Source organism: Anabrus simplex, chromosome 14, assembly GCF_040414725.1.
Source record: "Anabrus simplex isolate iqAnaSimp1 chromosome 14, ASM4041472v1, whole genome shotgun sequence".
Taxonomy (NCBI): domain Eukaryota; kingdom Metazoa; phylum Arthropoda; class Insecta; order Orthoptera; family Tettigoniidae; genus Anabrus; species Anabrus simplex.
This window is the reverse complement of record NC_090278.1, coordinates 69,947,319-69,958,059: the sequence shown is the minus strand read 5'-3', so window position 1 is coordinate 69,958,059 and position 10,741 is coordinate 69,947,319. Positions and strand designations below refer to the sequence as shown.

General features: G+C 42.3%; 1 protein-coding gene across 1 annotated transcript; it reads right to left on the bottom strand.

The window, feature by feature from the left end:
* Positions 1–903: 903 nt before the first annotated feature.
* LOC136885291 (facilitated trehalose transporter Tret1) lies at positions 904–9,601 on the bottom strand. Its single transcript, XM_067157799.2, has 3 exons — positions 9,501–9,601; positions 5,695–5,966; positions 904–3,874 (listed from the first exon to the last, which is right to left on the bottom strand). The coding sequence occupies exons 1-3, from the start codon at positions 9,547–9,549 to the stop codon at positions 2,753–2,755; spliced, it is 1,443 nt and encodes a 480-aa protein (XP_067013900.2). The 5' UTR covers positions 9,550–9,601; the 3' UTR covers positions 904–2,752.
* Between the last annotated feature and the right edge of the window lie 1,140 nt (positions 9,602–10,741).

Below are 10,741 nucleotides of genomic sequence, written 5' to 3'. Positions count from 1 at the left end.
TATTTAACAATTTGACCATCCTACAAATAGTAACGTCACGTTACGGTTATATTTTGAATCTTTATTTTAGCTTCTTTATAGAAGTTAATTGTTTAAATAGTTAGCATAATGGAATTCATTGTTTTGTAAAATAGTTTTGAATTAATCTCTAACAACAATTAATATAAAATGTGGGGGAAAAGCCTAGGTACATTTTAAATTGGTTGGCAATGTTGCTAAGGGCTCCGCCGTTCAGCGCTTACACCCGCCTGCACTCTTCTTTCCCCTGACGAGCCCACGTCGTCCTTACAGGCTCCTCCCACACCCCGCACATTAGCAAAATCTGAGGACCTACTCAGGGCTCTGCTGCCACTGTCCGAGCGCCTCACGACTAAAGAGAAAACATCGAGCTTGCTGGACAGCAGCCACGGACTGAAAGCCTTTGCAATTTTCTTGAAAATTGAAAAACAAAATGTTTACAGCAGAAATATTAAAGATAACACTGTATAACTGAATATCACATCACGTAAGTTCAACTTAGCTACATTTGTCCATCTCTTTATCTGATCATTTACAGAGTGAGATAACGTTAAATGCTTTTGAAAAGGCGGCGGGGCGGCGCCCAAAAGCCCTTCATGCACGAACCGCCACGGGAAAATACTTATTGATAGAAAGAGGAATGTCACGGACTGGAATAATTTACCAAGGGAGATGTTTGATAAAATTCCAAATTCTTTGATATAATTTAAGAATCGAGTAAGTAAAGAAATGATAGGAAATCTGCCAGCAGTGTGACAGCCCTAAACAGAGATCAGTGACTTTGACTGATGTAATTGATTTGGCATACACAAACGGGGAAAAAAATTAGAAATGTCTTATTTAAAAATTTAATTTATTTCTTAACATTATAAAAACATGTGCATACAAAACAAAATTATACTAAAACTAAATACAATTACAAATCATTTATTAAGAAAAACAGAACTAATAATTTACTTATTACAACATGAATCTCAAAGATCACTGTAATATCTCGAGACGGATATTGTAAAGATAGACATATATTATACAGATTGGTTCTCTTACACAATAACTTAGTCCATTTTGCTAATACTTTTTAACTTTTATACAGTCCAAATGTACTGAATTTAAGCTTCACAAGATGATGTAAACTGGTTGTGAAATTACTTCTCTCTTAAGTACCAGTACTTTATAATATTATTAGCCAGTGACTCTATGTACTTCGGTAAGGCGTGGACTCGTGTTGCCGTCTGGCCGTGATTACAGGCTGCACGGCCGATACAACAATTCACTACACGCACGGGAAACTTAATATCTGCTCAGCTGGTACAAGGTGAACCTAATCTAAGATCTAACCTTCCATAGTTTTAGTACATCAATATACATAGCCTACGTCAGATGTTTGTGGAATTTGAATATCTCATGGAACCATACAAACAAACAATCCAACAAACCAAAATTAACTGCTTCTACCTCGGAAACTTCTGCAGCTAATACATATAAATCAGTAGAGAAATGTTGGCATCTCCCATAAGTTTACTAGACCAGATTAAGTAATTTCAAATTCCTTCTGTCCTTCCGTTTATTATTAAAGAAAACCTTCACTGGCTTTTTGCACAGTACATACATAGTAGAGATTTTTTTCAAAGAATGAACTGATATAGGATATTACAAGGTCATGCATTGTCAAACAATACTCATAGTCATGCTAGCTTCCATAATGGTTGAAGACCATGTAACTCTCTCGAGCATGACAAACCATTTCCTATTTTGAACAATCAAGCGCTTCATCACAGTAAGTTTGTTCAGTAATACAGTTTTAAGTTCTTTCTACTGAATTCCTGGACTAAAATTTCAAACATTGTGAGATGACTTTCAAGAGAGAACGTTTAAGAATTTGGTAAATGATTAAATATGCAAATTCTAAAACGAGATTATTGTGATTTAGTGAAATGGAATCTGGAATACTTTGTACGGTTGAGAATTTACCGAAGGTCCCAGGTACTCTTAACTTCGGAGAGTAGGTTGGCAACCACGGGGCGTTTACCTAACTCCTGACATTGCTTCTACTTACTTGTACCAGGCTCTTCACTTTTTCTATCCTACCCGACTTCTCTCGGTCAAATCTTATTCTTTTCTGACCCCGAAGATATGTGTGCATTCGAGGCCTATGGAGTCTTTAATTTTCATGCCCTTCGTGACCTTTCTCTGGCCAATACCTCCTTTTTACAATTTTTACCTCTGATTATTGTTAATAGAAGATTGTTGCACAGATGTACTTCCTGTTAGCATAATAATCTCACCACCAGTCACCACCTCTAACGTCAAGGATTACGGTTCGATCCCGCCTAACGTAGGTGGATTTTTTGAGACAGGAAATTGCTTATTATGTCTTGCCTGTCAGGAAGAAATGAGTACCAGGTATCGTAATTTGTTTAGAGAGAATTCTGGGTCGGATTCCTCCATATAAGAGTTGACTGTGGTATTGGTAATCGGAACGTTGAAATTGACAAGTAATTGCCCTAGAGAGTCGAGGGAATTTCCTGTCGTTGATCGCCAGCCTCATTAACAGTGCCCGATACCCACACAGTTAGACCTACTTAGGCCTCATCATCTCTTATACTTGAGACTTGCTAAGGGCGTGTACGCTGCTCACCAGTAAATCAGAAAGGACTGTTTACTAATGTCCACGGACAAGCTTTCAATGTATTTTCATATCCAAAATACAAATGAAGCTGAGTATGCAAGCAGACTAAGCAAAATCTCCCTTGCTACTTGTCACCTTCTTTTTGATGCTGAGAGCTTCTTGTATCTCCTCTCGCGACTTACCCTTCGTCTCCGGCACCCAGATGGCGACGAATACGAAACTCATGACGCACATACAGGAGAACAGGCCGTAAGTAACATCGTTACCCAAATACTGCACCATATCTGGAAAGTCTTTGGTTATGACGAACACCATCGTCCAATTGAGAGTTACAGCACCCGCATTGACCCACGTTTTAGTTCTAGTGGGTACCAGTTCGGCCATCATAAGCCATGGCAACTGACTGAACCCGACGGTGAACCCGATTACAAACAGGATCAAAGCTACGACCGGAATCCACGACCAGGATTCCATGTCAATCCCACTACCTTTGAAGTAGAAGTATATTGCCAAAGCTGCGTGGCACACGGCTGTGATGAAGGCGGATATCAGCAGCATTGGTCTTCTGCCAAGAGAGTCCACGTAAAACGCTGAAATGAGATTACACACAGATTGACATACTGCGACGATGATGCTCGATACGTTACTTGACAAATCGCTACCAACATCATTGAATATATCGACCGTGTAAAAGAGCACAGCGTCGATACCTCCAACAATTTGGAACACCATCAGACCGTAGACAATGAATACAGTCCTGAATGTTCTCGATTTGAAAGAGAGTTTGTTCAAAATTCTCATTAGCATGTCACAGAACGGTCTTGGTTCCTGATCGTCAGACTGCGAGATTAAGTTTACTTGTAGATACCGAAGTTCTTCTTGAACATCGTAAGATCGTTTCCCTTGCCTAAGCCAGCTTAGAGCCTCCGTAGCTTCCTCCATGCGGTCCTTCATGATGAGATAGACGGGGGACTCGGGGACCCACACGAAGGTGAACAAGAATATGGCGGACGCGATGCAGGAGGCGATGGTAAACCAGGTGTAGCTGAGGTAGGCCCCGAAGATGTTGATGAGCGTCACTCCGTTGCAGAGCATGAAGTCCATGTAGATTCCGAGCGCCCCCCGGATGGCGTCTTCAGCTATCTCTTCGTTGTACTGGGGGACTAGCACTGTGGTGGCGCCGGTTGCCAAACCGCACAAGAACCGGCCAACGTACACGAGGACAATCTGTAAGTGATGAAGCAGAAATATAGCTCCTCTACATCAGCCTGGTCCTGTCCTATTCATATTATAATATTAATAATAATAATAATAATAATAATAATAATCCAGGAAATTCAGATGTTAGACAGGAAAAAATTCGTACCATGATTCAAAATTTGGAAGGGTTTCAAGTCGAAAGAACTGCAAAGAGGGAAAGAGGCTGGATGGATGAACAGAGGAAACAGCATAGCGCCCTATATGAAGGAGCACTGGAGGAAGAGGAAACTTCAGACAAACATACATACATCATCATTATAGACCGTTATGCCTTTCGTCATTCAGTCTGCAAGTCTCTGTGAATGTATTAAATGTCGCCACAATCATCTATTTGCAACTAGTGTTGTGGCGTCATTTAGTTCTATACCTCTTATCTTTGAATTGTAGGAAACTGAATCTAACCATCGACGTCTTGGTCTCCCTCTACTTCTCTTACCCTCCATAACAAAGTCCATTATTCTTCTAGGTAACCTATCTTCTTCCATTCGCCTCACATGACTCCACCTCCGAACCCAATTTATGCGTACAGCTTCATCTATCAAGTTCATTCCTAACTTAGCCTTTATCTCCTAATTCTGATTGTGAGTAATCTCCTGCAATTGTTCCCACCTGTTTGTACCAGCAATCATTCTCGCTGCTTTCATGTCTGTTATTTCTAACTTATGAATAAGATATCCTGAGTCCACCCAGCTTTCGCTCTCGTAATGCAAATTTGTCTGAAAACAGACCGATGTAAAGATACTGTAGTTTTGTCTGGGAGGTGACTTCCTTCTTACAGAATACTGTTGATCGCAACTGCGAGCTCACTGCATTAGCTTTACTAGACCTTGATTCAATCTCACTGACTATATTACCATCCTGGGAGAACACACATGCTAAATACTTGAAATTATCGACCTGTTCTAGCTTTGTATCACCAATCTGACATTCAATTCTGTTGAATTTCTTACCTACTGACATCAATTTAGTCTTCGAAAGGCTAATTTTCATGCCATACTCATTGCACCTATTTTCAAGTTCCAAGATATTAGACCGCAGGCTTTCGGCACAATCTGCCATTAAGACCAAGTTGCCAGCATAGGCTAGACTGCTTACAACTGAAACTGTAGCGTGATCCTAAGTGGCCAATTCGCAAATGAAATAATAATAATAATAATAATAATAATAATAATAATAATAATAATAATAATAATAATAATAATAATAATAATAATAATAATAATAATAATAATAATAATAATAATTGCACATTGTTTAAGAACGTAATACAGCAGAGATTGCATCTTCAACTGGCAGTTACCCTAGAATTTGTTTATTATAAGTGTCCGTCTCTTCAGCAGAATTTATGACGAAGTTTATTCATCCAAGAGCTTTTCTAAACAAGTAAACGACAACCACACCATTTTTATAGAATAATGTGACCATTTAATTAATTTTGTATATAATGTTTTAATATGTACTATATCCTCTATAGCCTATAATCTGTATATCATATGCGTTAATCCACGGACTTCTTTTTACAAAGTTTTAAGTAAGCAGGCAAGCACCAGTCAAACATTGTTTATAGAATAATGAGCCTAACTATTTTAATTTGTACACAAATGTTTCAATGTGTATGTCATATTTTAACGCGTCACTGTAATGTGATTCAAATATTTAATAGAATCTAACTGAGCATGTCCATAGGAAGGCCGAAACCCTAGTTTTAGGTATGACCTTTTAATTGTTAAAGATCGATTATTTCTTTAAATTATATTTTTCATATTTTTGTTAATTTCAATGCTTACAGTTTCATCAGCGAAGAGAATCAGCAACCATCCTAAGGTATAAGGGAATGCCAGAGAGAGAATAGCTTTCTTGCGCCCCATCCAGTCGGCCATGAGTCCAGCGGGCATGGCCCCGAAAAGTGCGCCCAGTGGCAGCAGGCTGCTGATCCATGAGCCCTCGTCAACGCTGACACGTAGCGGAACGTTTTCTGCAGGTTCTTCTGCTTGCAGGAGAGGCAGTGCTGGGGCAGTCCACCCAATAGCAATTCCTGCGCTCATAGCAGCAAGACTTGCTGGAACAGAAAAGGTTATTGTGAGGTACACGAACATTTGTTTAGAAGAGATACTGTATTTGTTCCTGCCTTGGATCTCGTCTACAGAAAGATTGATGGTGCATCAGTGATGAAATGTGAACAATAAGAAATACAGCCCGGATGCAGTGTGGGAAAAGGTCACAAATGTACTTTGTGACAAAAAGTATGCTTTTCTCTTGTGAACTGTGTAGGAGCAGCTGATAAGCTACTGTCCTTTCTGTAATAATCTTAAGAACTGCCACCCCCGGAGGCCCGGGTTCGATTTCCGGCTCTACCACGAAATTTGAAAAGAGGTACGAGGGCTGGAACGGGGTCCACTCAGCCTCGGGAGGTCAACTGAGTAGAGGTGGGTTCGATTCCCAGATCAGCCATCCTGGAAGTGGTTTTCCGTGGCTTCCCACTTCTCCTCCAGACAAATGCTGGGATGGTACCTAACTTAAGGCCAGGCCGCTTCCTTCCCTCTTCCTTGTCTATCCCTTCCAATCTGCCCATACCCCTGCGAGGCCCCTGTTCAGCATAGCAGGTGAGGCCCCCTGGGCAAGGTACTGGTCATCCTCCCCAGATGTATCCCCGACCAAATGTCTCACGCTCCAGGACACTGCCCTTCAGGCTGTAGACATAGGATCCCTCGCCGAGTCCGAGAGAAAAACCGACCCTGGAGGGTAAACAGATTAAGAAAGAAAGAAAAACGTCAAATTCAAAAGAGAATTGCAAATCGTGACTTGAAGGAGAGATAAGGAAATGCTCATAAAGACACGAAGAAAAGAGGGTGGCAGCCATATAAAACTCTGTGTTCGAGTCCGCGCTAGTGTCACAGATTTCAATAATACATGAGGGCGGAGAACTCTCGAGGCACTGTTCCTGTACACTAGGTAAGGTAAGGGTTATTCTGCCCGAAGGCAGGTCCGAGCCTCCGCAGAGGTGTTCCTGAGCCGGAGTTTACGTGCGGTAGGGTGGCCAGTTCCTTTCCGCTCCTCCATTCCCTTACCCCCCACCAACATCGCGTGGCAACCCATCCTACTCCTGACCACGCCCAATGTTGCTTAACTTCGGAGATCTCACAGGATCCGGTGTTTCAACACGGCTACGGCCGTTGGCCCTGTACACTACATCTGATATAATTCTAAACTCTGTACCTTACAGTGCTATTATTGTAATTATGCGTAATGGTTGTTTTTCCATAATTAATTACATTAGTTTAGTAGCTCACGCCTGAAAAATGTTAACACTTATTATTTACAGAGGGATGAAAAGACAAGTTGAAGCTGATTTGGTGTAAGGTCAGTTTGGCTTCAAGAAAAACGTAGAAACACGTGTAGCAAGCCCCACTTTATGCCGGATCTTAGAGGGTCGAATTACATGACGTTCGTAGATCTGGAAAAGGCATTCAATAACAATGATTGGACCAAGGTATTTTGAGATCGGGATCAGACTTCGAAAAAGAAGAATTATCTACAGTATGTACAGAAATTAGTCTGCAGAGATAAGAATCGAGGGCTTTGAAAAAAGCAGCAGCAATTCAGAAAAAGCGAGGAGAGGCTGCAGTTTCTCCCTTCTCCCTTTAATGTTTACATAGAACATGTGGTTAAAAAGTCGAAGAGGAATTTGGAAAAGAAATTACAATCCCAAGGGAGGAAATCATAACTTCGAGATTTACTGATGATGCTGTTGAATCTGGGTCTACAGAAGATCTGGAGAAATTGTTGAATGGTACGGACAGAGTCTAGGGCAGGGGCTCTCAAACGCCCAAAATCTCACGCGTGCAAATCGAGGCGCAAGAGCTCCGTGCACTATACATCGGTGCCGCTCTGCTTGGTTCGGACCAATGCTTCGTCTCTGGGCTACTCGGCTAAGCTCGGCTCTACTCGGCGCAATTCAACTCGGATTTGGAGCGCTACGAAGCAAGTGCGGAACAGGGAGACAGGGTGAGAGAGCGAGACAGGCGTGAGGAAAGAGAGAGGAAGCGCTATTGCTCCAAATAGAGGAGTCGGGCGTCTGCACTCTGGTCAACCAAGCGAAGTCGTCTTTTGCACCGTGCACAGTGCATGCACCCTGAGAGGCCCTGGTCTAGGGAAACGAGTATAAGACGAAAATAAATTATTCCAAAACAAAAGTAATGGAGCGCATTCGAACGAAGTCAGATGATGCAGGAAATATTTCATTAGGAAATTAAGTCTTACAGGAAGTCGATGCATATTCTTACTTGGGTAGTACAATAATTGACGATGGCAGGAGGAGATAAAATGCAGATTAGCACTAGCAAGGTAGGCCTTTCTTAATTAAAGAAACTTGCTTACTTCAAACATTGATAAAGGAATTAGAAAGATGTTTTCGAAGACTTTCCTCTGGAGCGTGACATTATATGGAAGTGAAACATGGACGATAACTAGCTCAGGAAGAAAGAGAATAGAAGCTTTTGAAATGTGGTTTTACAGAAGAATGCTGAAGGTGAGACGGATAGGTCGAATCACGAGTGAAGATGTACTGAATCGAATTGGTGAGAGAAGATCGATTTGGCTAAATTCGATTAGAAGAAGAGATAGCAATGAAACTGTAGGCGGTAAGAACAGTAGGGCTAGACCAAGGTATGAATATGACAAGCAGATTAGAGCGGATGTAGGATGCAGCAGTTACGTAGAAATGAAAAGTTTAGCACCGGATAGGATGGCATGGAGAGCTGCAGTATATGGACTGATGACTCAAATAACAAGAAGTTAGAAGGCGAACTAATTTGGGTAGTGATGTGTCGTCTAGCCCGTTTTTACGTAGTGTAGCGAGGGTAACATAACTTGTAGGCGTTCTTATAGGCAGCAAGCCCCTGATGTTTATTCAAATTTCATGGCAAAACTGTTGTGTATTCTAGAGCATACCTGTTACTCCCTTTGGTAACTTTGGATTCCATCCTAATATGCACGGCCAATAGTTTAGGATATATGCGGCATCTCATGGATGAATCTGTTTACCCTCGAGGGTTGGCTTTTCCCTCGGACTCGGCAGTGTCCTGAAGTTTCAGACTTTGGGTCGGGGATACATCTGGGGAGAATGACCAGTACCTCGCCCAGGCGGCCTCACCTGCTATGCTGAACAGGGGCCTTGTGGAGGGATGGGAAGATTGGAAGGGATAGACAAGGAAGAGGGAAGGAAGCGGCCGTTAGGTACCATCCCGGCATTTGCCTGGAGGAGAAGTGGGAAACCACGGAAAACCACTTCCAGGATGGCTGAGGAAGGAATCGAACCCACCTCTACTCAGTTGACCTCCCGAGGCTGAGTGGACCCCGTTCCAGCCCTCGTACCACTTTTCAAATTTCGTGGCAGAGCCGGGAATCGAACCCGGGCCTCCGGGGGTGGCAGCTAATCACGCTAACCACTACACCACAGAGGCGGACCATTTAATGAGTACTGAACGAATATAATATATTCTTAGTAATTTCTGCAAATTTGTTCAAACTGGACATGTTCCCTTTCTGTATTTAGTGAATGAATTATAGTTGTTTAAAGCCAGAAATTACCTACCCAAGAGCGCTGCTACATGTTGTTTTAGGACAGACAAGTCCTTCTCCATAGTCTGTTGTGAAGAACATTTACAACATTTACAACATTTACATTTCGCTGCCGTTTGAGATGAAGAACTCTCGGGAAGCACCGACATCATTTTTTCACACACACACAATATTTCTATGAAACTTTAAACAAAATAGAAGAGAATATGTGTTTCCGCACAAACACTGCACACACTGATGAACACAGATTCACTGAGCATTAGCAACGAGCGGAGATCCCTTTTATGGTGGTTTGATGGCCAAGATAAGAATCGAGGGTGCTCAAAAAGCTTTTATAAATGATCTACTGTTGGTCAGTGATAAGATTCTATTTATAGCTATTGACGTGAAAGGGCAGTGGGACTGGAGAAGATAAGATCCTTAAACTGATGAACAATCGTGTCGTTATGCTCTGGTGATGTTCCAGGCCTTGATCTTGATTACCTACACTCATTGTTGTATCTACTTTATGAATGTTCGCTCTGCATTCAGTCAATCGCCATTAACTCTGCACTTAGAGCTGTCTTTTCTTCAGTGATTTCAAAGAAATTGAAAATTTACCAAACAAATCCATTGATAAATTATTCCAGTCCTTAATGTCTCATTGTATACAAGAGTGTTTTCCCCAGTTAGTCCTCTTGAATTCCAACTTTATCTCCATTCTATGAACTCTATTCAAGTTTATGCTTATACTAATGGCATTCCAGTCAATTTCTCCACTGATAGTTCGAAATATTCCGGGTTTGTACTGTTGTAGGTCCCATTACTCCCTGTTTTTCCATCATCATCATCATCATCTGTTTACCCTCCAGGTTCGGCTTTTCCCTCGGACTCAGCGAGGGATCCCACCTCTACCGCCTCAAGGGCAGTGTCCTGGAGCTCCAGACTCTTGGTCGGGGGATACAACTGGGGAGTATGACCAGTACCTCGCCCAGGCGGCCTCAGCTGCTATGGTGAACAGGGGCCTAGTAGGGGGATGGGAAGATTGGAAGGGATAGGCAAGGATGAGGGAAGGAAGCGGCCGTGGCCTTAAGTTAGGTACCATCCCGGCATTCGCCTGGAGGTGAAGTGGGAAACCACGGAAAACCACTTCGAGGATGGCTGAGGTGGGAATCGAACCCACCTCTACTCAGTTGACCTCCCGAGGCTGAGTGGACCCCGTTCCAGCCCTCGTACCACTTTTTCAAATTTCGTGGCAGAGCCGGGAATCGAACC

Coding starts and splice junctions, on each gene's coding strand:
- LOC136885291 (XM_067157799.2), bottom strand. CDS start 9,549: ATGGAGAAGGACTTGTCTGTCCTAAAACAACATGTAGCAGCGCTCTTG. Junction 5,967..9,500: donor ACATGTAGCAGCGCTCTTGG/GTAGGTAATTTC, acceptor TTTCTGTTCCAG/CAAGTCTTGCTGCTATGAGC. Junction 3,875..5,694: donor TTCTCTTCGCTGATGAAACT/GTAAGCATTGAA, acceptor CATCACTTACAG/ATTGTCCTCGTGTACGTTGG.